The 26374-nt window shown below is 34.1% G+C and overlaps 3 protein-coding genes and 1 non-coding gene across 4 annotated transcripts; all 4 read left to right on the forward strand.

The window, feature by feature from the left end:
* Nucleotides 1–4474: 4474 nt before the first annotated feature.
* LOC131640390 (phosphatidylinositol/phosphatidylcholine transfer protein SFH12-like) lies at nucleotides 4475–8764 on the forward strand. Its single transcript, XM_058910789.1, has 14 exons — nucleotides 4475–4542; nucleotides 4677–4809; nucleotides 5058–5371; nucleotides 5539–5805; nucleotides 6023–6100; nucleotides 6219–6320; nucleotides 6412–6461; nucleotides 6571–6670; nucleotides 6867–6941; nucleotides 7049–7126; nucleotides 7286–7388; nucleotides 7480–7874; nucleotides 8198–8272; nucleotides 8493–8764. The coding sequence occupies exons 2-14, from the start codon at nucleotides 4782–4784 to the stop codon at nucleotides 8505–8507; spliced, it is 1680 nt and encodes a 559-aa protein (XP_058766772.1). The 5' UTR covers nucleotides 4475–4542; nucleotides 4677–4781; the 3' UTR covers nucleotides 8508–8764.
* Nucleotides 8765–10627: 1863 nt separating this feature from the next.
* On the forward strand, nucleotides 10628–10699 carry TRNAH-GUG (transfer RNA histidin (anticodon GUG)). Its single transcript has one exon. It is a non-coding gene; the product is annotated as a tRNA-His (tRNA).
* A 51-nt stretch (nucleotides 10700–10750) lies between these two features.
* LOC131608473 (uncharacterized) lies at nucleotides 10751–14326 on the forward strand. Its single transcript, XM_058880189.1, has 5 exons — nucleotides 10751–11169; nucleotides 11243–11324; nucleotides 11415–12206; nucleotides 12989–13246; nucleotides 13396–14326. The coding sequence occupies exons 1-5, from the start codon at nucleotides 10800–10802 to the stop codon at nucleotides 13553–13555; spliced, it is 1662 nt and encodes a 553-aa protein (XP_058736172.1). The 5' UTR covers nucleotides 10751–10799; the 3' UTR covers nucleotides 13556–14326.
* A 5327-nt stretch (nucleotides 14327–19653) lies between these two features.
* LOC131640407 (uncharacterized) lies at nucleotides 19654–24995 on the forward strand. Its single transcript, XM_058910806.1, has 17 exons — nucleotides 19654–19880; nucleotides 20003–20094; nucleotides 20300–20338; nucleotides 20440–20496; nucleotides 20667–20741; nucleotides 21504–21569; nucleotides 21997–22039; nucleotides 22296–22341; nucleotides 22668–22761; nucleotides 23238–23290; nucleotides 23417–23501; nucleotides 23607–23709; nucleotides 23791–23883; nucleotides 24056–24122; nucleotides 24269–24335; nucleotides 24455–24508; nucleotides 24680–24995. Exons 1-17 carry the CDS (start codon nucleotides 19844–19846, stop codon nucleotides 24815–24817), a joined length of 1209 nt encoding a protein of 402 aa, XP_058766789.1. The 5' UTR covers nucleotides 19654–19843; the 3' UTR covers nucleotides 24818–24995.
* Nucleotides 24996–26374: the final 1379 nt, after the last annotated feature.

The following is a 26374-nucleotide window of genomic DNA, read 5'->3' on the forward strand; positions in this document are numbered from 1 at the left end:
AATCAAAGAGGTCTGACAAGTCAAAGTAAAATGTTTTAATTGTCAGAAAATCTGTCACTTTAAAAGGGATTGTCCTGAGAGAAAGGTCAATGAAGATTCTATTCAAGTTGCAATTGCCTTGGGTGAGGAAAGTTATGAGGATGTTGGTGCACTAGTAGTATCGAGTTTGGAAACTGAAGATAGTTGGGTCATTGACTCATGTTGCTCTTATCACATGTGTTCAAGAATATAATACTTTGAAACTTTGAAGACGATGCAAGGTGGAGTAGTTCACCTTGGTGATATTAAAGCATACAAAGTTCATGGTATTGATACAGTCAGATTTGAAATGTTTGATGATCGTGAACTTCTTATTCAAAATGTGAGGTATGTTAAAATTCAAGCAAAATTTATTATCAATAAGTATGTTTGATGATCTAGGCTATTGTACAAGAGTTGGACATTGAGTGTTGAAGATTTTGCGTGATGAATTAACTATTGCCAAATGATATAAAATATGTGGTCTATATATTTTAAAAGGTTCAAATGTTGTTATTCATCCTACGCCTCTCCTCTGCCTCTGGCCCCGCCTTCGCGTCCACCACGTCCTCTACTGGCTCTGCCTCTAGCGTCAAGTGTCCCACCAATCTTGGCACAATGTCTACGATACATTATATTGAAATAACTCTTTACTTGATAAAGTAGTGTTTTTTTCTTATGAAAAAAATAATATTTAAAATAAAAACAAAAGAATTAAAAATACCATTAGAATTTGAGAATTTCTCAATACACCCCATGAATCTCTTAGCCACCACGCGAATTTTCAATTTTTCCCCTTGCTTTCGTAGATACACATTCGGAAGCACATTTTTTTTAAAAAAATTTGTTTCGTTCCGTAGATGCATCTACGGAAATGTTAAAAACATAGTATTGTATAGTTAAAATCAACTTATTTTATTTATGCAATCCTCCGTAGATGCATCTACGAAACGTTTTGAAAACAGAGTGTTCCGCAGATGTACCTACGGAACAGTTTGCTATATTTTCAAATCATGTTCATTCAACTCCAAAACTCAATTTTTATTACAAAAATGTAAAATTAAAGTAATGCATTTTAAAGGCAATAGTAAATGATAAACAAAAAAAATACATCGTATAAATAATATCGGTCATAATGTCGAATACATCATCAAAGTAACATACATAAATGAAATAGAAAAACATATATAAAAAAACTACAGGCATCACTACTGTGTGTGTCGGACATCATCATGCGCCTCTCCTCTGCCTCTGGCCCCGTCTCTGCCTCTGCGCCCACCACGCCCTCTATTGGCTCGGCCTCTAGCGTCAAGTGCCCCACCAATCCTGAAACAATGTCTATGATACATAAATGCCTCATCTACCAGCCTAATCATAACATCCACCACACACCTCTGCTCAGACCCTCCAGGGAATAAATCATCTGCAATGGCTCACAGGCTCGTGTCAGCTATCTCACGACACCGAGGAAGAAGATCCAGAGTGTGGTCCAACTCTGCCTGATGAGTCCGCAAAATCTCCTAGTGGGCTGGTCTGGACGAATCTCTAGGTGCAGCGGGAAGCATGTACGGATGTGACATTATGTAATACCATGTGATGTACCCCTCGACGCAGCATCCAAGATGGAAACTCCATTTTGTGCTCGCTCTCTTCTGTCATGTGCATCATGGCTGGGTAAGTTGGCCCATTGCGAATTCTTCCAATCTGGTCATGCACTTTTTTAAGATGTGAAACCTGGGAGCTTTCCTATTCAAAATAGGGGTAAGTTTTTTGTAGGGAGTAAGGAAGGTGCCGAGATCGTAATAGAAAGGAGTTGATAGTCCCGTCTGCTAGGCTTTTCCGAACTTCCCTTCTTTTGCCCGTTAAATCCTTTTCTTATGCTTTTTCCCAACGATATATCCCCATTCTTTAAAAAAAAGAAATCATATATTAGTTCCAGAGAATCATCCGAACATACTGAGATATGGTTGTCAAATGGGAGAGCTTCAGTCGCTCTCTGTCTCTACTCTTGCTGCCCGAGCCTCCTCAAGAACCATGTAATGCTCCCAGTCTGCAAAGACCTCATCTAACTGACGACGGGTCATGGCGATAGGAGCGGAGACAGTAGGGTCGCGAGGTATCGTCTGTGCGTAGCCAAACTGACGCATGACGCGCTCTGGAAGATAACGTACAATAATGGTCGAGCTAGCGGCCAACTATCCAGAATATAGTGCTATCTCATCAAACGAAACCGTCTCATGTTGCTCAACAAAGCAGTCATAATGCACGTCATCAGCAACCATGCAATCAAGTCTACGCCTGTAAAGATCCGACACCTGGTTCCTTCTGAGGGGGCTAAATGCACTAGCACGCGGCATGAGCTCAGTGTAGGTCGGCACCTCTCCCCAGCCAATAATTTATGGGAAGTGTTATAGTATCCAAGCCTGAAAAAAACACGGTTATTTTAATGTACTATCACAAATATATAATAAGTAGAAGGGTATAAGACTGTTACCACCAAAAGGGAATAGCTGCCTGCCACTGTCCTTGCCTTTCACAGGCATCCCTCTCAGAGTCTGTAGTAGGTGTATGCCAGTACAGCCGCTCCCTAGTTGTACTCATGGATATGTGTTGTATCTGATAAGTACGCCAGGTAGACGACGTTTGTGTACGACGGGATCGTGTCCATAAAGAGCTAAGTGCCTATCAAATATAGGAAATAACATCTCAGCGCCCGCTCTCTGTGTATATCCGCCTATACCTCGTCACCAACAGCCTCTTGTGCCGCAAAAAGCTCGAAATCATATCTCAGCGCCCGCTCTTTGTGTATATCCGCCTCTACCTCGTCACCAGTTTTGAAGATCTGCAATACACATTGTAAGAGCTCCTATCACATGACGACAATCGCAAAATTGTGAAGATCGAATACCGCTCGCCATCCGTTGACAAAGAAGAGAAGATTCTGTTCAACAATTATGAGCTGAAGACGGCCGCTGGTGGAAGAGCTACGGGGAGATTTTTTTTCTGTTTAGAGTCAAAATTTCCATTCAAGTTGGATGCGACTGTTTCGAGATCGGTCAAGATGATATCATCAAGATGTTGCAACGTCCACCTGAATATTGAAATGTAATATTTGAAATGTATTTTTGATTTTATGATATCAATGCTAATTTTATTTTGTCAACATGCTATTTTTCGATTCTGTTTTTCTGTTTCTACTTCATAACACTCCGGAAATACATCTCTAGAAGGTTTAAGAATATTCATCTCCGGATTAAAGGCTCATCACTATGCATTTTGGTGAGTCCGAAGATGCATCTCTAAAATCTGGGAGCGTTAATGTATTTATCTGCGGTGCGCTAGAGAAGTATAAGGTGCATTACGAAATTTTTATTTGTTTATTTAAAGGCATACAACTTCTTAAAAGATTTTTTTTTTAGACCCGAGGCTTAGCTCGGCCTAGCCCTGTCATACCTTTGGATCTATCCGCAACAAAATCACTTTACGAGGCAACCTACCAGTTTCCACTAGGATCAGGATTGTGTGCATTTAATTTTAAGGCGGTTGTTTTGTTCAGAAACTAGAAATAGATACCGTTGAAAAACGGATGATCTTGAAATGTGGCTCTGGTTTTTTTTAAGGCAGTGCGGGGTGAACCTGCATAGTTAACATTCCAATGTGTGATTCAGTTTAAAATTTAATATGAGTAGTGAAAGTGGAGATCAGATAGTGTAACTTGTTCTTGGCGTGTGAACTGATTTTATATGTTCAATGAACTGAATTTAAAATGAATTGGGTCTTTGTCATTTACGCATTTGGTCGGCTAGAACAGTTTCCCCCAAAGCTTTACCAAACGATACAAGAGTCGGGAAAACCTTAAGTGATGTTGGCCGACCTCTAAAATATTGTCCGGTGTAAAATAAGACTGAAGCGCCTTGAATCGGTTGAAAAAAATAGGTGTTTTATATAATACATTTTTAGTTTCATTTTTAAGCCTGTAATCAAAATGATTAAATCATTGAACAATATTATTTCTGTTATATTGTTTATCATTCAATATTTTTCTTATATTCTATTTAGAGTATCATATTTATAAAATATTTGCCTATTTTAATTTTGAATACAATCTATCAATTTTTTGCATTATATGATAATGAATAAAGGGAAAAAGATAAAGTATGAGAGAATAAAAGAGACAGAAAAACATTAGAGTTCACTGTGATGAAAAAAATAGATATACAAAGTTGAAGAGAAAAAAAAACAAGTGTTATTCAAATATAATTGGATGAAATAATATGAATGGAACAAGCTTATGTTTCGCAAAAACTCTAGCTTCCATGCATCTCTGTCATTATAAATATTCTAGAATTAGGAACAAAAATAACTGTCTGAAATGACTTGGTCATTGATGTCGTGGAACCTTCACTGTCTCTTAAACAAATGTACCTATTTTCAGAATCATCTTCTCTTCTTATAACTCTCTCTTTCTCTTTCCACCCTCTCCTTCTCTTTTCAAGAGGTACCATTCTTTTTCACATTCTCTTGGTAATTTCCACTTTTTCCATGTTTTGTATACATTTATTTAACCCTAGTTTAGATCTTTTGTGTGTGTTTTTGTATGGATTCGATATGGATTGTTTGTTGTTGTTGTTGTTAATGGTTGCATTGCATGCATGCAGGGCATTTGGGAGTACACTGTTTCTCTCTGCAATTGTAGGATGAGACGTTAATTCTCCTGAATACCAAGAAGAAGCAACAGTAAATAATAACACTAAAAATACACAATGTCTGCACCAGAATCTCCCATGCCAGGTTTCATCTCAATCCATTCCCTTCTTTTAATCTATCTAGCACAGACACCTTTGGAAAAAGATGTCTGTGACACGACATTTGTGATTACGTCCAATTTATTCATTTTTTGCAAATTATTACCTGTGTTGACGTGTGACTGTCTTGTCTGATGTCTGATGTATGTGTTTTGTGTCCTGGCTTCATTACTTTTAATTCCTTTTCGCCGTTTTTGTGAATCTTGCATCTTACGCTATCTTTGTATATTGCAGCTCTTGACAAGGTTGACCGTGTTGGATCATTGAAGAAGAAGCTGAGGGATTCCCTCACAAGGAGGAGTAGGCGAAGCAGTAGCAAGGTTATGTCGGTTGAGATCGAAGATGTCCGTGATGCCGATGATTTGAAAGCCGTTGATGAATTCCGTCAGGCTCTTGTGTTGGATGAACTTCTCCCTGAGAAGCATGATGACTATCATATGTTACTCAGATTCCTGAGGGCAAGGAAATTTGACATTGAGAAATCAAAGCAAATGTGGTCTGATATGCTTCAATGGAGGAAGGAATTTGGTGCCGACACTATTGTTCAGGTATTAACTCATAAATAACCAAACAATGTAGGATCCATTCATTGATCAAATGTTTTTCTTTCGTTTTTTCATATCGTACCTGGTACTGGTACTGGTACTTTGTCTAAAACGGTGTACCGGTGCTTCAAAGACCTTTTCTTTACTCAATTTTGTGCTTTTTTTGATAGGATTTTGAATTTGAGGAGTTTGAGGAAGTGTTGCAATATTATCCTCATGGACATCATGGAGTCGATAAAGATGGACGGCCGATTTACATTGAGAGGTTGGGTCAAGTTGATGCCACCAAGTTGATGCAAGTCACAACCCTTGATCGATATATCAAATACCATGTCAAGGAATTCGAAAGGACATTTGATCTTAAGTTTGCAGCTTGTTCCATTGCTGCAAAGAAACACATTGATCAAAGCACCACCATTTTGGATGTGCAAGGAGTGGTATGCATATATGAAATTGATTATTTCTATTAGCCAAGCAATGTTGTTTTGATTAGCAGCGTTATAGAATAGCGGAGTTTGAACGAATTGTTGTCGTTCTACAATATGCTATTTAGTTCAAAATGTTGTCAATTAATGGCTAATATAGCGGTGCTTTAGCATTATTGAGTAGAAAATTTTGAATTTCACGTAATCCCCGATTGTTGTTATGTCATAGGGGCTTAAGAACTTCAACAAACAAGCCAGGGAGCTCATCACGCGCCTTCAGAAGATTGATGGTGACAATTATCCTGAAGTATGGTTTTGTTCTATTTTGCCGATATTTTGAGAAAAAGAAATAGATTTTTTTATGCAAATAAATATATTGTGGATTACTGAGTTGTAATATCATAAAATTGGTTGATTCAATGCAGACCTTGAATCGCATGTTCATCATCAATGCAGGTTCTGGATTCAGAATGTTGTGGAACACGGTTAAATCCTTCCTTGACCCAAAGACCACAGCAAAAATCCATGTGAGAACAGTCATAATAGACAATACCCTAATAAGTTTACTTGTAAATCAAGAAAGTGGAAGTTTATTTAATTGAACTTATAATTTATCAGGTTCTTGGCAACAAGTACCAAAGCAAGTTGCTTGAAATGATTGATGCAAGGTGATTTTTATAACATCATCATAGTACCTAATTCCTTTCATATCATAAGTATTTTCAATTATTTTCATGTTCCACATAATTTTCATATTCATTACTTTCGGTTTTTCAGCGAATTGCCAGAGTTTTTAGGAGGTACTTGTACCTGTGCTGATCAAGGAGGCTGCATGCGTTCTGATAAGGGTCCATGGAAGGATGAAGAAGTTTATAGGGTGAGCCTGCAAACTATATTTTTTTCTGCGCTACTTTTCCCCGCTCAGCGAATAAAAAACCTCACATTTTCGAAAGTGCTCTTATGGACGGCACAAAATTGGATGTGTAAATCTGAATTCATGTTGGGAGTGGGAAAAGTTGCCCCCGTTATTTTATAACTTTAAATGATAACTTTTGTTACATACGAACTTGCAGATGGTTCAGAATGGCGACCACAAATGCTCAAAGAAATGCGAGGCACCTATCGTGGAAGAGAAAACAATTCCTGAGGTGTGACGTCTTATTTGAAGCTCTTTGTTCAAACATTTGGCCTTTTATTTGATCTTTTAATACTTTTCACTTCTCAAAACCATTTCCTTAATTTTTTGTATTTTTAGGAAAGCGCGGCTTCCAAAATGGAGGCAGTTTTCACTGCACAATTGTCGTCTGCACAAATGGCTTCTGTCTTTGCCGCGGTATGTCAGACCATTCTCACTCCGTAACTAAATATAAACAAAAATAAAAAGTACATGTATTTGTATTGTGCCACCATTTCGGAAGTTTCATTTTTGTAAATAATTTCCATGTATGTTTCTTAGCTTAAGTACTAAATAAATTGTGGATAAACATAATAGGCCCCTTCTATAAAAGCTTGCAAGTACGAGGATTTCGTCCCTATGGCTGATAAAAATGCTTGGAAGAAGGTGGAAGAAAATAACACATTAGCAGTATCAAAAGGTACATACATGGTATCTTCCATTCTAGAAAAATTTAGCCATTGCAAACTATGGAACTGAATTATTATGTGTTTTTGCGATCCATATGACAGTTGGAGTAGAATCATTCGCCATGCCTGAGTCGTACAACATTCACGGAAAAGTGAACTCACAGATTTTCACTGGCGTGATGGCCTTTGTGATGGGAATCGTAACAATGGTGAGGATGACACGAACCATGCCGAAGAAGCTCACAGATGCGAACTTCTACTCCAATTCTGTTTACTCCGGTGATGACAATAAAAACCAAGACCCTAGTGATCAAATGACTAACCCTACCATATCTGCTCAAGAGTTCATGACTGTGATGAAACGTATGGCTGAGTTGGAAAATAAAATGGGTAACATGAACCATAATGCTTCCATGCCACCTGAGAAGGAGGAAATGCTTAACGCTGCGATAAGTCGCGCTGATGCTCTAGAGCAAGAACTCATGGCAACTAAGAAGGTAGCCATTATCTCTTATTACACTTGGTTCTAAATTGCTATTGCGGTCGTGATTGTTATGTTTACAAGTATAGTTGCGATGCAGTTGTAAGGACTATTGCGGCCGCAATTGCAGTTGTATATACTACAATTTAAAATCATGATTGCGCATGCCTCTCCGCACGAGCCGGATTAGTGGCCCACCTGTGGTGGGTCGACACCGGTGCAAATAGCAAAAAAAAAATCATGATTGCGCCGCCAAATTTTACAAAACATATATCATAAAAATAATGTTCAAATTTGTTGGTGTTATTATTACTGTATAATGGTTGGACAATTTTATAGGCTTTGGAGGACTCACTTTCCAAACAAGAGGAGCTTTCGGCTTACATTGAGAAAAAGAAAAAGAAGAAGAAGTTGGTATGTAAACTAAACTATTTATACGTATATTAATTACTATACTTTGACAGTTGACTTATACACTATGTGCTTATAAGTATGATCATCAGACACGACACTGACATGTTGATTCACGTGTCGTTGTGTCAAATACGAGACATACTTTTGATAAGAGATTTTGGTGTATAATAGTGATTTTTATGTGTTTGTTTGATACATTTTGTTTGGTTTTACAATGCAGTTTGCTTGGTCATGAGCTCAGAATGAAATTGGAGATTAATTATATTCTTTGGTTTTCCGGAGACTTCCCAAAATGCCCTCACTCTAATATAATAATGTTCAAAAAAGAACTTATTCATAATGGATGTAACAGAAATTAAATATCATCGTATATGGTACTCTAAGAATGGGACTTGCTCTGATTGTATATAAAAAGTTTGATGCATGTTGTATGCAAAAACTGGTTTTTATTTTGAAAGTACAATACACGAGTGAATATATTATTGTATCAAATTAGATAGCATTTTTTTATTTTAAGGATTTTTAAAATTTGTTCTACAATGTTTATTCTTAAAGCAACAAAAGGATAGTATAAATATATTTCAATACAATCGTTAAAACTTAATATGCTATAAACAATGACAGTACAGTGAATAGAAGTGAGATGAATATGAGTATGATGTATTGTTATTGAATTAGAACCATTATAACGGATGGAAAGAAATCTTCATTCGACCCCAATATCCCCTTGTGGACTCTAAAATTATTTAACTAATTTGGGTCTCATTAAATTGGTTTTTTCCATAAATTATTTTAGCTTCGATGACTTGATTAGCAAGTTTAGTCATTCTGAGCCTTGTACCATTTGTATAATTTTTCAGATTGATCCGAATTTCGCAACAATATAATAATTGTGCCAATTTTAAATTTGATTGAATAGTTATACAATCCAAATATTTTTAGACAATTTAAGATTTCTAGAGTTAAGTGCTAAAATGCATCAAAATCATTAGTTTCAGATTTATAAATTACTACTTAGATATTCTTTTTCCGTCTCCTTTAAGACAAAACAATTGATTAAAATGAAACATATATAGAATTACTAATCCTTGCTTGTCGGAATATTAAAAGTCTACATACAATGAAGTACTTAAAATAAACTTTGTGATGTATAACTTCCGGCGTTAAAGCCAATATTGTCCTACTTTTAAGATAATTAGATTTTTTGTAGTTATTGATCGGGTCGAGATATAGATTTGTAACAACGACTTCAATTGAATCATTAAAATTTGATATAAAAAAACTCTTCTAGAATGGTAATGCCAACATAACAATCATTTGTCTTTAAGATTTTTCCATCATCAATTTTCAGTATCTAATTTGAAAATCTTCTGATATCTTTGATGGTGAATGTTATTGAATCACTTTATAAATGCATATTCTTTGTAACCTTTAGAACTTTGCAATGATCCTAAATATATGAATTATTAATTGTTATATGATCGGATTTACTACTTTTGATACAACTAAAAGAATTTGTTTGAAATCAACAAACAACAAAAAAAAAAACTACTTTTTTTGTAAGCATCTTATTAGATGAATCAGTATTTTCACTCATAATAGTTTTCAAATTTTTATCAAGTGACTCGAATCTAATAGAAACTTCATCTCAGATAAATAGATTTGTTAATTTTAGGAACTCTGCAAATTTATATTCTTTGTCTATGCTACAAACCAAAGTTTCAGTAATAAAAATCGAAATCAAACAAGCTCTATTTTTTGAAAAACTTTTTTCTACTCTTAATACTTTGATATTAAATTTATAATGTACAGAAACAATTATTTGAAATAAATAAGATACTCCTTTCTCATCTTTAATATAAAAAATTGAAATAAATAAGATACCCTGATCTTTAACATAAAAAAATTTAAAAAACAAACTTTTCTTATTATATTAAGAAGTAGAGGGAGTATTTTTTTTACTAAACAAGATGAAAGATGAGAGGATCTGAATCCCTTTGCACAACTATAATAAATGATACACAAACCTATGCTTGTTTATTTTTATTTTGAAATATTAAAAACACTTAAACACACAACATTATCTATCTAGCTTTCTTAAATCCCACGGCCACAAATCAAAACTTGAATGAATAAATATGAGTTACGAGTGACAATGAGTTATAATATGTTGCATTGTCTTCAAATATATAAATGAACATATTTTCAAAATGTGGCACTTTAACACCGTCTTTCAATTAATCTCGAACATGTTCAAAGTCATTCTTCTGCACTTAGTTAGTTACTCAATAGAACTTATACATATTTTATGATGAAATCATCAATTAACAACAAGAACAAACAACTTACATCAATGTGGCTGTAGTTTAGTGGTAAGAATTCCACGTTGTGGCCGTGGAGACCTGGGCTCGAATCCCAGCAGCCACAAATATTTCTTTTCATTTTTCATTCGTCTTACAATACAACGACATAATTAATAATCACTTCTTTAACACGCATATCCCGTTTTCTCTGTAGTGGTACGAAAATGGGGGCTGAACCTGAAATTGAAAACGAAAAATGGCGTTACACATGGGAATCACAATCTCACACTCCAATCCTCCGCTTACTCCTTTTCCCATTTTCCAAAACCCTAAACACTTCTCTTCATCACCATACTCACAATCTCACCCTCCACCTTCATTCTCCACCCACTTTCCTCACTCTCACCTCCTCCTCCCTATCCCTTAGGGTTCCGATTCCCAATGTCTTACTCGACGTCGAACTTCCTCCCACCCTCCGCTCTTTCACCGACCATATCGAAGTCAAACTCGTTCTCTTACTCCCTGTCGATCACCCCGCCCTCTCCGCACTTCATCAAACCTCGCCGTTACCTCAACCTCTCCTAATCGAATACGGTAAGTAACCTCCGAAATTCACTTTCAATTCTCATTGCTCGCTTTCGGTAAACGTATTTTTTCTTTGGTTCAGATGTGGACAAACTGTCTTCCGCTGGAGAAGTTGAATTTGTTTGTAGAAGTTGCAGATATCATTTGACCGATAAGCCTATCAGGTATGAGAAATTGTATATAGTTTTTTCATGCTGAAATCTTCTTAGTTTTGTTGAGTTTTTTTGTAATGTGGTTTTACACCAATTATTTAGGAATTTTGTGGAAATGCCGTCGGCGAATTGGAGGGAGGTTGCTGACAATTGGTTTGGGGCTTGTTGTTGTTCGTTTGGAGGTATAAGTGAGAAGCTTGTGACGAGGTATGTGAATTCTCACACGTGTGCACAAGGGATGTGTCTGTTGAGCTCTACATCTGTCACTATTTGCAAGGATGATCTTGTGGAAAGTGACTTTCCTGAGCGGTGTGGACAGCTGCACGGGTGTAGCCATGTAGCCGATGATTTTGGAATCGATGCTGTTAGTGAAGATGTTGGGAATTTCGGGTTGAATGAGGAAAGAACTTCAACCTGCAATGATGTTTGTGAAGTGAAATGTGCTTTTGATGAGAATGCAAGGGTTTCCCATCCTGGGAATGGAAAGCTTTCTAATGAACCTGATTGCAGTGATTTTGCTCGTATAAGTCTAGATTTGAATGACACTGAACACACGTCCAATATTCCTAGTTGTTGTACTCATATAACGGGCACTCCAGGAGATGAAGACGGTGAACATCATTTATCTTCAAATGCTAGGAAGATTGAAACTGCGGAAATTGTGGGAAATCAGAAGTCTTTACTTAATGGTTTTCTTGAAGATGTTTTCATGGCTAGATCATCAAATCTTTCAAAGAATATTGATTGGCATGAATTTACATGCCCGCAATGCACAACTCTCCTTGGAGCATACCCATGTTGTGAGGGATGTGCGCCTGTAGATGGAGGAGTACGACTGTTCAAGTGTTATATTTCAACGCGTCTGCCAGTTTTAGGATCCGAGGACATTTTCAGGTTTGCAAAGAATGACTAAATTCACTTTCTTTTTTTTTCTGTTGAAATTCTTTATCTAAGAAGAGAAATGGCGACTTAGTAAGTTTTATACCCTTATGACTCGATTACAGCTGACCGTGAAAAAGTAGATGCAGTAACATTAAATATTGCTAAATAAGTGAAACTAATGTCTCGGTGGATAATTTGAATCAGCTTATTGCTAAATTTGGCAATAATATGGATTATGATAAATAATATTTTTCAATAGAAATGCAGCATGGAAAAAATATTAATTCTTTGTTTCTTACAAAACTTGGTGGGAAAGAAGTGGCAATGACTGTGAATTGTCAACTCAAGGTCTCTTTACATGTGTGTACTCTGAATGCTTTTAGGGAAGCAAAATAAATGTGGCTCAAATAAAGATGGGCCAAAGTTATGTCTATTCCCAGTAACAATATCTTTTGTTCTTCTATAGTAATAGTGCGTACAGAGATTTTACCAACCAATTTCATGCATTTTTATACGAAAAAGTAAATAGTTACAGATATGGTTTTAACATTCTTGAAAATTTGCAGTTAGACTTAGTTAATCATCAAATGTGTATTAGGCAATAATCATTGAGTAATTTATATGTGGCATGATGTTTCTTCTTTACTCTGCATATGTACTGGTATGGCTGCATCCACATTGCCCAGTCTAGTCTATTCTATGATAGGGATTTCTTTAAAATATTTTACGTTTTATTTCTAAATACGGATTCACAGATACGCTGAATAAATTCACTGCTTTATATTTGTCACCAGCAAGTACACAATGGACAAAATGTTTGCGAATCGGTTGGTGGAGTGTGCAAATGACGAGTCAACATTTCGGTTCGTTGTTAGAGATCTGAAAACCAAATCTCCTGTCCTGCAAATCATTCTTTTAAATCTAGATACATGGTCCTGTTCTGGTTATTGCTTTAGTGCAGCGGACAAAGACCCAGATCCTAAATTACAGCTATGGCCGGTCATCAAGGTCCTTTTTTCTGACTCCGAAGCTGCAACAGAATCCCAATCAAGGTTAGTTATCAAGTTATCTATTATCTTTTGAGTAGGAAAGGAGAGTGATTTTGTCCAAAAAAGAAAGGAAAGGTTAGGGATTATGACATTATATTTTCACATGTTATTATTTTCTGCCTACGAATTTAATCCGTTTATGATTTGTGCAGGGTGATAGAGGAATGGGCAGCTAAGAATTCGGCCGAAGACATTTTCATGCTAACTTATCAAATACAAGACGTGGTGAACTCATTGATGTCTGCAAAAGATATATATCCTCCTTCATGTGCCTCGGTTCCTGGTTTAGCATTGTCATATGTGCAACGCTAGTAATCTACTACTCAAAATCTGACCCCGTGACCAAAAGTAACTTATTGGGTTGAAAAAAGGATGAATGATTTTTTTTTGTATTTTTTGAAATAGATAGCTAGTGTTAACTGACAGAATAGGAGCCAGGATGACAGTGATATTGAACATTGGATAAGAGGGATTGGTGTTAATTTATCTTCTCCAACTACCATTCTTAAATACGTGAGTTCATGCTAAATTTTGTTAAAAACTTTTTGGATATGTTTTTGCCAGTATAATAATGTAGCCCGACCAATTTTGGATAGCATTGGACCTGTTCCACAACTTGCGAATGTGTTGAGTGTAACTCGTCACAGTCCGTGCCTATTCATTTCATCACCTGATTGTTATGTTGTGTTTGGATACATAGTACTAATGTTCAACTATAATCTTATTTAAATTATTAGTTGGGTTAACAGATTAGCCAACTATTATCCGATCTTACGAGTTGTAGAGTACTGAGCTTGTTTGGGCAGGTTTTGTAACAGATTAGCCACCTTCTTGTGCTATCAATTTCATAACTGAGAAGAAAAGCTATGGTTATACATTATCTAGTTCAAACTTGAAGCTGATATTGGTTAATGCTTCATTACTTGTTCCATTTTTTATTTTCTCCTCTAATTATTTTTTTCTTTATAATTTTTTTCAAACTATTAATATTACAATTTTATTTTTAATTTCTACATGCTCTTCTAATTTTACAACTTTATTCTGTGCTTCCAAATCTTAAATTTAGTTCCTTAACAATGGCCACATGCATATATACATTTTACGTCAAAACATTGAAATCCATGATGAGAATTTCTTTTTCCATCATTCTAACTTTTTAGATTTTCAAAATTTTAAAAAGTTTTTTTGAATTTTAGAAGTTTCTTCTCCCTTTTTTTATTTCTCTTCCGAGTTTATAATTTTTGAATTCTACAATATAAAAAAGTTTTTCGGAATGTATTTTGATTCTTCTAAGCCAACAAACACCATTTAATTTGTGTTTTTTTTTTTAAAAAAAAATTCTCATGCCATTGTTATGGGTAATGCAAGGTTTTTCCAGCTTGTTTATGTGGCATGAGAATTATATTTCTCATTAATTTTTTATATACTATTCATAGTTATTAAAGTCTTACCGTTACTAAGAACAAGGATATGGAGTGTAATAGAGTGGAGAAGCTGATTTAGTGGCACAGTCCGAAAAGGAGTTTTGTAAAGATTAACGTTGACGGTGCACATGACGGTAACGGTAGGTCTGGCTGTGGAGGGATAATTAGGGATTGCCAAGAGCATAGGATGTTGTAACCCTCTTATGGCAGAATTATGGAGCATTTCTGAAGGTATCAAAATGGTGGTCGAGCAAGGACGCAAAAACGTCATTATTGAAACGGATTCCATCGCTGCAGTAGACCTTATTAATGGCAATTGGCAACAACAAGAAGAAGATTGCTATTGGCAACCTGATGCATCAAATTCTAAATTTGACGAGGAAGTTTGAAGCTGTGGAAGTTATTCACACGTATAGGGAATCTAATGGTTGTGCTCATTTGTTGGCCAGTCATGGCCAGCAGCTTAAAGGAGGGTGCATGTTTTTTCTGATATTTCTAATTGACCAGTGAAGAACTTTGAAGAAGATAGAAATGGTTTTGCTGTTCTTAGAGTAGTTGTTGTTTTGTCTTTTGTTTTATGTTATAAAAAAAAAAAAAGTAATGAAATTGTGATGAATACATTCATAGAATTGGAGACAAAAACTTTGCATTACTTAAAGTATAAATGTAATTTATTTAACTTTTTATTGGTTCATGTAATTTATTAATAAGTTAAAACATATTGAAGGATGTTTTGCTTGTTCCAATTATAGAATCTGAACACATTTTATAATTTATTAATAAATATATATTTTAAACTTTTTTTTTTTTTGGATTATAGAATTCGAACACATTTTAATTAGGAGTTTTGGATTGTATAATCAAAGAAATGTCAACTTAAAAAAAAAAAAGCGACGAGAAAGAAGATTTTGTGAATTATAGTGTTAGAAATTTAAAATCTATAACTTATTTTTTAAATGTTTGTGTTCTAGAATTCAAATGATATTTTTAGGTTTTTGAAATACTTCTAAAAAATTGGGAGGGTAAAAAAAAGTTGCTCAATATATCCTATATATTTCGACAAAATGTTATGTAAATTCAAAAGTTGCTCACAATCTATAACATTATCTTACATATACCCTTGAAGTTTGGTTAATTGTTAACAAGTCTTGTGGATATAAAATATTTTTGTAAATAATAGTATGAGAAGTTGAAAATGAAAAAGGGTGTGTCTGAAACTTAACTTCCGAACATCATATTTTTTTTTGGAATTTCTTGCAGATTTTACTTCCGAATTTCCTATGTGTTTTGATCTAGTAGCAAATTTCACAATAACACTAGAAGTTTATCATTTCCCATGGATTTTTATTTCGTGGCAGATTTCACAAAAATACTTGAAGTTTACCATTTTCTACTGATATATTTGGGGTTTTTTCGCATGTAATAGTATTTGAATGTTAGCTTTGGAACAAACTTCTTTAGTCATTTTCTGAATGAAATTATATAAAAAAACACATTATAAAATGCGTCTAAAAGTTAACATTTCGAAAATGAAAATTTCGAACATTTATAGAGTTCGGAAGATCTAATGAAATAAAAACATCAAACAATGAGAAAGTTGGTGGCAAGATGTGCAAGATTGGCGGACTTCATTATAGCCCAGTGATGTTGAAACGTCACATTTTCTTCCCACTCCATCTCGCCATAATGTATATAATCAAAGTAAAAGACAATATAACATCCGAAAAATACTTGCACGAAAACAAACCTAAATATACATTGTTAGAAACATCCAATAAGAAGATATTATGTTTTAAATTTATATAGAATTTAATTTCTTTTTTAATTAGATTCATGGGGGTTGGTTGTAATAGTGTAGGAGAGAGATTTTTTTTTTAGTTTTTTAATTAATAAAAAATTGTGATTGGTTGTTTATAAAGCCACTTGTTATGTTCATTTTCATGCAAGTATTTTTTGTAACTTCCTTATTAAGACTTCTAAAAATGAAACATCCTTGTTAAGACTTCTAGAAGAAATTTTAAACTTTAAACAAGTTTAGTAGTATGATTTTTTTAGATTTTATTTTTGATTTGTGCCCGTCGATCATTATTGGTCAACTTGGTCATCAAATTTCTTGGAATAACTAAACAATTTATCGACTTATTTAAATTGTTTCAAATTACTCTCTATTAAGTGCATATGTTACATACATTGACTTGTGAGGTTACACATGTTAGTGCACGAGGCACTTTTAGTGAGGAGAGAAAGAGAGAGGATAAATAAATAAGAATTGATATTATTGAGTGATAAAAACTAAAATACACGGTGTCTATTTATGTACAACTAACTAACTTGTATACTAAGTAACAAATCTTAAATCCAAATTAACTTGGGCTTGGGCTACACAACTTGGATTATATCACGATATACCCCCTATAATCCAAGTTGTCAAAAATAAACGAACCAACCAAATCCTCCAGTTTCATGGTTTCAAGTTTGTTGGATTCTCGAATAGTTATGATAACGTGATCAAAGTGAGAGGTTAACGTACGCATTACCTTTTCAACTATCATCATGTCAGTAAGGATTTCACCATAGTCTTTCACGAGATGAACTAGATTCTACACCTTTAACACATAGCCTGCAATCTTTTCTTCTTCTCTCATCTGCAGTAATTCATACTGCCATCACAACGTATGCAATTTAACGACTTTAACCTTCCCACCTCCATCGTAATACTTAACAAGAATATCACATGCCTCCTTCGTTGATTCAACATGAGAAATTCGATCGAAGTTCGTCGCATTTACTGTTGATTGGATACAATGTGCAGCCTTGCAATCTTTCTTCTTCGCATCCTTGTGAACAAGTCTTTGAGCATCAGTTGCATTGTCAACAAGCTCAGGGACACTATTGTTGACCACTTCTAGGGTTTCTTGGAAACCGAACAAAGAATGCATTTGTTTTCTCCAGCATATCCAATTTTTGTCGTCAGAATTTAAAGAGAATTCAGAATGTCATTGGTACCATTCATCTATGGAGTAGCTGCGATTCACAATTCCTGAAAACACAACCACCAACGTGAAGTTTTTGAAAACATGATGAAGAAACAAATTGAAAGCTCTATATACCAAATTGTTAGTGCGTGAGACACTTTTAGTGAGGGGAGAGAGAGAGAGAGAATAAAAATAAACACTGATATTATTGAGTGATAAAAACTGAATTACATGATGTCTATTTATATACAACTAACTAACTTGTATATTAAGTAACAAACTCTAAACCCTAATTAACTTGGGCTTGGACTACACAACTCGGATTATATCACAACAAAACAATTATGTGTTCTTCCATGTCATCTTTTAAGATTATTTTGGATTTCGAGAAGAGGATGAAAATGTATTTGTAAAACAAACTAGCAACAACTTTATCAAATCATGTATATAATTTAACATTGCATGAGGCAAATTGAAAATGCATATGGTCGAGGTCTCTAATTTCAAACATACGAGAAACTTGTAGTTTATATTCAGAAAGAATAAGTACAATAATTATTTATGAAGATAATATTACATGTATCATATTAATGAAAGATAGTTACATTAAAGAATAACAAACAAAACTTATTATCCAAAACACATTTTCCCGCAAAAGAAACAAACGTATGTTAAATCTTACAAAAGTATATTATACTATTTTCCTTCACTATATTTTTTAATGTATTTTTTATAGTAAGGTGTGTTTACTAAAAGTACAATATATAACAATCCCTAGTTATTAAGGCTATTATAGGCTTTAGAATACGTTGTAGGGTTCAGACATTGTTTGGATTGGCGGTGAACAGAATTGATTCTGGAAGAATTGAGTTTAATAGAATTGATTTCAACAGAATTGAGTTTAGAATAATTGATTTATGTTTGGATACAATGATATAGAAGTGATTATCATCAATTAATGTTGTTTGGATAGTTTTACCAAAAGTGATTTTGAATTGGATAATTACCAAAATGGTAATAAATTCTAATACAAATAAAAAAGAAAAGAAGTAATTGATAAAAATTAAAGAGGGTAAAGAAGGAAAATTTAAAAGAGTTGTAATAAATAATATATATAATATATGTAGAATTGATTCTACTAAACTCAAAAGCTAGGAATTGTAGCTTCTACTTGAATTGCTTTTGAAGTAGGAGAATTGATTTTGAAAAAGTATTCAAACAAAAAAAAAACCAATTTTCAAGTTGAGGTGTACTAGAAGTGCTTTTAGGGCTTGTAGAAGCCAATCCAAACATGCACATAGAAGGGTGTGAAACTTTATGTATTTAGTTTTTGTGTGAGAATGAGATTGACCTCTCAACTTTAGCGTTGAGATATTTATTGCGATTTTGGTGCTGGATCTTAGGAGTTAGGCCCATTGAAAGTAATCATCAGTGAGGGGATGTGAGAGTGGTCGAATAATCCACTATTATGAAATAAGGACTCATCATTTTGCTAAAATCTTTTATAAATTTTAATCTAATCCATAGAAGTTATTTCAACATCATTTTTATAAATTAAGAGAGTAACTTTAACATTCATTAATTCTAATTTTTATTATCGTTAAAGATTTTAATCTAAATAAAATTGTAGTATAACTTTTTAAAAGATATATTCTAAAAATTACTTTTATATATTTTTTTAAAATTAATTTCAAATTGAAGTAATATTTTTTTTTATGTCTAGACAAAATTACGGAAAAATAATAAAATATTTTTTTTTACTGTTCAAATCGAAATTAAAGATAGTGCACTGTCAGTGTAAAACAGTTTACACATATAACCAATCAAAATGCCTTAATTTGTCATATAATTTCAGTTTTTTAAAATTAAAAATGGGATTTATTCTGATGCATGTCTCTCATTGGTTGACAGTGTAAAAATACTTTACACTGTGCATTTCCTTTTTTTCCCAATAATAATACTGTAGAAATCATTTTAAAAAACTAAAACAAAGAATTAAATGAATTATGTTGTAGTTTTCTTTTAATGAAGCCAAACATTCCATGATCCCTAAAACTCCAAAACGACGACCTACAACGAAGCTGGAAACGTCGTTTTGTTCATCACTTTGCAAGTTCCTCCCTCTACTCTTCCCGCTAATGTCCACTGCTAGATGTAGAATTTCACTGTAATCCCATTCCGAAGCTAACCTCGCTCCCAAAATGTTTCACTCCGCAACTTTAACCGTTTTACTCCTAAGTGATTGTCGTTTCCTTATTCTCTTCTCTTTTTTCTCTTTCGTTTTAGTTCCCAGAACAATTTGATCTTAGAAACCTAAAATTTCGATAAGTTTTTTCAATTTTCGATTTTTTCCCCTTCAGGTGTTCTCTTGCAGATATCATGGGTCACTTCAATTTCATTGCCGAGTTCCAATTGCTACGCGTTCAATAATTCAAGTCGTATTGTTGATTTCGTATCCTTATGTTCCACACGCTCCAAGTTATGAACTTTTGTTGTGCATTGCTTTTAAAATTTACTAACAAAAAATGGGTCATTCATGGATTTGAATTTTAAGGGTGTAACTAGTTGTTGATATCATTGATATGGTTAATATATTGCTTTTATTAGTTATGCTTTGTTTCTTCATTAAACTTGTTTTTACTTAACTGATTAACTAGAGTAGCTGGACTGGTTACCCTTTTGAGTATGATGAGAAGGTAAATTTTAATATAGGAATGATTTGTTTATGTGTTCATTTTTTGTTTGAGGCTATTAGGATTAGGAATACTGTTTAACTTTTCGCTTTATATTGATGCAGCAAGGTTCTGATGTGGTTGTAAGATTCTGCAAAGACGTGGAGACTAGATCGCAAACGGTAGTTTATGTTATCATTCTTCTTAGCACTTCTTTGTTACTATGTAATTTGAAATGATTCACTTAAATTTTCTAAGCACTTCTTGTTTTTGGTTTTCCTGTGAATGCGTGTCTATTTCGTTTGATGTAATATATTCTTCACTTCATCAGCTGATGCCAAAACCTGTTTAGGGATATGTTGATTTTGGCCGATTTGATAGGTTCAACTACTTTGTTGCTGGTTCTGGGCAATATGATTTTGTACAAGTAAGTTCTCTATTCTCTATTTTGAGAAAATACGAACCATGAGTAAAAATACTGCTTAAGTGTAAGCTTCTTTTGGAAGGAAATTACTATAATTTGTTGTCTCTTTTTTTAAGCTGTCTATCTTAGTTGTGCTAGTGAGAAAACCTAACAGTTTCAAACACAAAAAATGTTTAATATGTGGAATTAGTAATCAATGGTTGAATGCAGAAACGGTGCTAGGAAGTTTACTCACTGTACTAGTCACTTGAGTAATATTGTAATTGTTTTTTTAAGAAAAAAATCCATGTTTCAAAGATATTGCAATCCCCTTTCTCAATGTGAGAGTAATAAGTACTCTCTTCCTTTGGTCTTGATTATAAGCAAAAATAACTAAGTTCACTATGATTAAGAAGTTTAGTTAAGTATGATTAATCTCCAAGATCTCATAAAAAATCTAAATAGTATATTCTCAAAAGTTCCCTTCATGCGAATTGAGAACTTGTTCCATGAGAATAAAAACATAAATTAATTGAAGGGTATTTTAGGATAGACATCATTAAATAGAGTGAGAATTATATTTGAGATGAAAAAACACGATCACTTTTTTTTTTTATATTCAAAACCGGAGGGAGTATTACATATGTGCACATGCTAAATCTCATGACACTTTGAGTAAACAATAAACATTATGTTGCAAACTTGATTATACATTTTTCTTCCATTTCTCATCATCTTTATTAACACATTTTCTCATGCGTTCTGTGCCATTTTCTCAATATTTAGGAGTTTTATAATGGTGACCTAATGGGTTGTGAACAAAGTTATGACAAAATGGGAAGAACAGCTCAGGTTTGTGCTACTCTGAAACTTCCATTATTTTATTAATTGTTCTTTAGACTCCAGAACATAGAAGGGAAAATAGGAATATAGTGTTGTTAAATAACCAGTACATATCAGGATTTTGAGCAACCGCGACGGAAGCCGATGATGCACTATTACAATTTTGATACCACTGCAATAGCGGTGGATTTTCGCATATCAGTGATAGTGGTTACGGCTTACATAGCAGAAGTTATTGTTTTTTCTCTAATAATAACATGAAAAAAATATCATGTGAGCTGGACATGACATATTTCTGAAATCAACAAAATAAAAAATAATGCTGAGTTAGTGATGAGAAGGGGTCTTATATAACCCCCCTAAACCCCCACAACCTAGGTAATCTGTTATTTCTGCGATACATGAACATTTCTCATATTACATTCATGTCTTTCAGGTAAATGTCATATGTGGGAGCTGTCCTAATGGACAATGTAAAGGTATGACCATCTATCTTTGCGACATTGGGTTGTTTAGCAGTTTATTGAAATCTGCTGAATAACAAAAGATAATGAAAATAAAGGGGAAAACTTTTTGAGGGGCCTATAAAAAGTCACTGATTGATGTATGTAAATCTAAATTTCTTTATGGTTTTCCTCCTTAGTTGTCTTAATCCGTCATTGAAACGGCTTATGTTATTTTAAATACTGTTTCAAAGTATCATATCACATACTTTTTAGTTTTTTCAACTTGCAGGTCGTCCTGGATGCATATGTCACGTGGCATTTGAATCGAATTGCAGGTCTTTTACAGTTTACTCTCTTCTCAGCTTTCTTTTTAACATGCAAACTGCAACCATCCCTTGGCCATTACATCTTTCAAATGTTAGTTTGTCAGTCAAACCCAAGAGTGTTCTAGTTGAAACTTTGGGGGAAATAATACTGTAGATTTGAAGGTTCCCCTTCTCCACACTCCGTGATGAATGTAATTTTTAGGCTTAGATATGAATTCAATTCTCATAGTTTTTACCCTTCTTTGGTGCTTATAATTTCTCTTGATTTACCATGTTAGCATTTGAAGTGTGATCTTTGAATAAGTAAAAATCATGTCAATCTTCTTGTCTTTCAGAGTTTTAATTGAACTTGCAATTTCATGTGATAAACCGGGCCCACAAGTATTCCAAGGCTTCACTGTTGGTTTTCATCCACGATCATGGGAACTTGTGAGTAGCTCTACCATTCTCATTTTTTTTCTTCCATTTATTTGTTTGCTTGATGAGACTATGCATAATTCCAATAATTAAATTAAAGAAAATTCCCAATTCTGTTCTTGTAGAATTCTCATAACATCAAAGCATGCTCCCAGGAAGTAGTAACCTTTAGACTTTTTTTTTAGATTTACTAACAATGCCTAACTAAGAGGAGACTTGCTCTTGATATATTAACGTCAAATTGGTCATAAAATGATTATATTTGGTTAGTGGATAGTCTTAATTTAGCCCCAGGAAGTAGTAACCTTTAGACTTTTTTTTTTTGCATGAAATTTTAGACTGTTTTGATATTCACACAGTCCAATTTGATGTATATAATCTTTTAAGGACCAAACTTATGTTTTGAAATACTTTCAAGAACCGAAATTAGGTGTTTTTTCCAAAAATATGATAATGCTAAATTTTTTTTTTATGTTATGAAATTGTAGGTTTATAATGGCATGACTCAATTCGGTTTTGAGAAACCCCATCATGATTTTAGGTCAGGATTGCTGCTGCCACTGCTGCATTTTGTTGTTAATTACATTTTTCTTCAATATCAGTTTTAGTATGTGTGCGGGCTTCGCATATTGTTACAAATAACGTGTGGGTGCGGTTGCTTTTACAGCTTTCAGACATCACAAACTCAAGTAGTCCTATTTACAAGTGCAATTGCTTCACTCTCATCCTTGGTTCGTAAACCTATTTTGAAGGTACTTTTGTAATTGGTTTAGTCTCAACCCTCGGGGTAACTGTTATTTACGTTTTCCAAATTCTAGGTGATTGGAACATGACCATTGTTGACTGCTGCTAATTAGGTTCTTCCAAATGACGGCTTGAAAGTTAAATTGTCTGGATCTGCTGCTAGTGGGAAGCCTCCAACGACTTTGTCACCCACCATGTTGATCCTTGATTGGAGATGTAGGGTACCCCTTATTTAAGAAGTATCAATGTCATGCAAAGTTGTCTTTATCGAACTTTCATGTTTCAACTCTTTTCCAGGCGAGGTAGCCCGTGACACCCCATATGAAGTTAACATCACAATCCCCATAGAAGGATATGAGCCAATTGAATTTGTGCTTACAAAAGTGTGCGGTGAGTACTACTAACTTTCTCTGAAAATTGCAAACTCAACTTCCTCATCATGTTTACATTATTAAATTAACTGGAAGACAAGGCAAGTATTATGCCGATGATAATAATTTTTCCCAAAAAATCTTTCATTTTAATTGAATGATCGGGTTGCTTTGTTTATTCTTTGTTGCAGACTACAAACAAGGTCAAGGAGGTGGTGCCACAAGAGGATGGGCAATATTCGGAGTGATATCTTGCATGTATAAAAACTCTCTTATATTTTGTTTGTCTTTAGTTATGCCTAGTAAAAGAACTAAAACCTATAAATAAAGGCTCAAATATACTTAGTTACATTCACGTTCTTCTTCTATTCATATCAAATATGAGAGATCTTGTTATTGGGCAGATTCTTTGTCGCATCGACACTTTTTTGCTGTGGAGGATTCATTTACAAGACAAAAGTGGAGCGTCAGGTCAGGATTGTCTCTTCACTTCCAGTTCCACGTTCCAGTCATAATAAGATGGTTGCTAAGAAACGGTTCTATTATTATATCGTAAAAACACGACTTAACTATCGGTTAACCTTTTGCAGCGTGGAGTTGATGCATTGCCCGGCATGACATACCTATCTGCCTGCTTAGAGGCAGTAAGTTCAGAGCTTCTATTAATGTTTATATTTTATTAGAATTGTCGGCATAGAAATTACCAAAAAGTTTGTACTTCAGTTTTTTTTCTTTCTTTTGAAAGTTGTGTAGGATTGGTTGTTACCTCAATTTGCATACTAAAGTAACATTTGTTCAATGTATCATAAAAATAGGTAAGTGGGGCTGGGCAAGGTTACTCACGGCCAGAAGACACGTATGCCTCCGGCGAAACCACTTGGGAGCGTCCTCCTGGTCCTTCACAACCTCAAGCTTCATGGAGACCAACAGAGAGAAAATATGGCGCCATTTGAACGGGTCCCGACACCGTGTGTTTGTTGCTTTGTACGCTCATTTTATCTATTAAAAATGGGAATTGGTTCTCTGCCAAATGTTATTTGGATTGACTCATACAACAGGATTTAAAAACCTCAGTCTGATTCATTTACAGGTAAGAAGTAAAGAAGAGATAGTTGTAGCAGTTTGATTTTAGCATCTGAATTCAATTAATGAATAGTTCTAATTCAAGAAAATGGGAAACAAAAATTATGCCTAACAAAATGGTCCGTTTACTTTGGGAAAATATTTTCTATTTTCATTTTTTCTAAATTTTTAATTTGACTTGTTAATAAAGAGATACTAGAGTCTTTTAAGTGACCATTCAAGTGAACAACTATGTCTTTTTTTAAAACAACAAAAATGCTAAAAAGTTGTTTTTACTATTTTTAAAAATGATTCATCTTTAGCTAGCACTTCATCGACTTCATCTTCTCTTTATTGATTAATTTCCAGTGGACCTGAGACTTAACTACTTATATTTTAATTTTAATAATATCCTTTTGGAGGGTAAATCACCTACATCACTAAAAAAAAGTCAAGAGGAATAACGAGTCAAATAGTTTGAAAAAATCAAGAGCAATAATGAGTCAAATGCTCCATGATAACAAAAGAGGGAGACATTATATCTATACTTGGGGTGAAGATGTGTCATGGTCGCTTATGGGTTCTAAATGTTTAGTTGGTCTTTGCAAATAATATCAAAGTCTTGGTTCAATTTGGTGGAAGGAGAGAGTATTAGTCCTACATTAACTAGGGAGTATCATGAGCAGGAATGAGCATTCACACTTGAGGAAGAGAGAGTGTTAGTCCTACCTCAACTAGTGGAAGGTGAGAGGAAGAGAGAGTGTTAGTATCATGAGTAGGAATGAGCATTCACACTTGAGGAAGAGAGTGTTAGTCCTACATCAACTAAGGAGTCTAGGGAGCATCATGAGTAGGAATGAGCAAATGTTCGAGAAACATAAGCGAATTCAACACTTTATCTTAACTCAAAATTTTAAGATATTAGGTATACGGATCACCTCTCTTATATGTTTTAACATTTTCTTTATTTTTAATTGATTTGAGACTTAACCACTTATAATTGAATTTTACATATGATATTAATATATTATTCTTCTTTTTCTGCATTTTCTAATCCAATTTAAAATTATGACAAAAACAAAAAGTAAGTTTCTTTTTTTTAAGTAATCTACCACTTTTCAAAGAACGAGGAATTGTTTAAAATGGAGCTTTTAATTTTTAAAAAAGAAATATTCTTATGCTGGAAGATTTATTTATGTGCATGTATCATTCCTTTAGGTCTTTTAGTTCAAGGCACCACCTCGTCTCCTATGCCAAAATGATATTTAGAGGTGTAGAATTCATATTAGTAACTTGATTAATTGAGAAATTCAATCTAAACCAATTAAAATAATTTGATTTTTGTTGGTTTTGCTGGTGTATAACCTTACGTGATGAGTCACTTGAATGGGTGATGCGACGTTTGTGTCACTAGTCATATTGATGCAATCTTCTCTCCTATTTTTAAC

This window comes from Vicia villosa, linkage group LG1 (assembly GCF_029867415.1).
Source record: "Vicia villosa cultivar HV-30 ecotype Madison, WI linkage group LG1, Vvil1.0, whole genome shotgun sequence".
In the NCBI taxonomy this organism is placed as follows: Eukaryota; Viridiplantae; Streptophyta; class Magnoliopsida; order Fabales; family Fabaceae; genus Vicia; species Vicia villosa.

What these genes read in the sequence shown, in the direction of transcription:
- LOC131640407 (XM_058910806.1), top strand. Translation starts at nt 19,844, where the DNA reads ATGTTTCACTCCGCAACTTTAACCGTTTTACTCCTAA. An exon ending in CAAGTCGTATTGTTGATTTC is followed by an intron (nt 20,095 to 20,299) that starts GTATCCTTATGT and finishes CTGATTAACTAG; the next exon opens with AGTAGCTGGACTGGTTACCC. An exon ending in TCCTAATGGACAATGTAAAG is followed by an intron (nt 22,040 to 22,295) that starts GTATGACCATCT and finishes TTCAACTTGCAG; the next exon opens with GTCGTCCTGGATGCATATGT.
- LOC131608473 (XM_058880189.1), top strand. Translation starts at nt 10,800, where the DNA reads ATGGGGGCTGAACCTGAAATTGAAAACGAAAAATGGCGTTACACATGG. An exon ending in TTGACCGATAAGCCTATCAG is followed by an intron (nt 11,325 to 11,414) that starts GTATGAGAAATT and finishes CCAATTATTTAG; the next exon opens with GAATTTTGTGGAAATGCCGT. An exon ending in GCAACAGAATCCCAATCAAG is followed by an intron (nt 13,247 to 13,395) that starts GTTAGTTATCAA and finishes TGATTTGTGCAG; the next exon opens with GGTGATAGAGGAATGGGCAG.
- LOC131640390 (XM_058910789.1), top strand. Translation starts at nt 4,782, where the DNA reads ATGTCTGCACCAGAATCTCCCATGCCAG. An exon ending in AAGAGAAAACAATTCCTGAG is followed by an intron (nt 6,942 to 7,048) that starts GTGTGACGTCTT and finishes TTGTATTTTTAG; the next exon opens with GAAAGCGCGGCTTCCAAAAT. An exon ending in CACATTAGCAGTATCAAAAG is followed by an intron (nt 7,389 to 7,479) that starts GTACATACATGG and finishes TCCATATGACAG; the next exon opens with TTGGAGTAGAATCATTCGCC.